General features: G+C 47.5%; 1 protein-coding gene across 2 annotated transcripts in view; it reads right to left on the bottom strand.

Moving 5' to 3' along the window:
• The window catches only part of LOC119581624 (probable low-specificity L-threonine aldolase 2), a 15264-nt gene that overhangs the window by 1248 nt on the left and 13778 nt on the right, over positions 1-238 (bottom strand). The window contains exon 8 of one of the 2 annotated variants that reach the window (XM_037929742.1): positions 81-205. The exons of the other annotated variant lie outside the window; for it this stretch is intronic. Coding sequence (XP_037785670.1) covers positions 81-205 — 125 coding nt within the window. The remainder of the gene's footprint in view (positions 1-80; positions 206-238) is intronic. 2 annotated transcript variants of the gene reach the window in all.

The raw sequence follows: 238 nt of genomic DNA, 5'->3' as shown, positions 1-238 counted from the left end.
AAAGCATAGTTATGCATACGCACACCCACAGACACAGGCAAACATAACGTACGTGAGTTTGAAATCACCAACTACCTCACCTCCATCAGTCGCCTGCACACCTGCTCGGGCCTGACGTGTTTGAGGTCACACTCGAGGTGCAAAATGTTGGTCTGGACGCCCTCAAGGTCTACCTTGATGACTTTGCTCCCGAGGGTATTAATGGCTGAGATAAAAATGGGCTTATTGATATAAATTG

The sequence above is a fragment of the Penaeus monodon genome, chromosome 15 (genome assembly GCF_015228065.2).
Source record: "Penaeus monodon isolate SGIC_2016 chromosome 15, NSTDA_Pmon_1, whole genome shotgun sequence".
Taxonomy (NCBI): domain Eukaryota; kingdom Metazoa; phylum Arthropoda; class Malacostraca; order Decapoda; family Penaeidae; genus Penaeus; species Penaeus monodon.
This window is presented reverse-complemented; position numbering and strand designations above follow the sequence as displayed.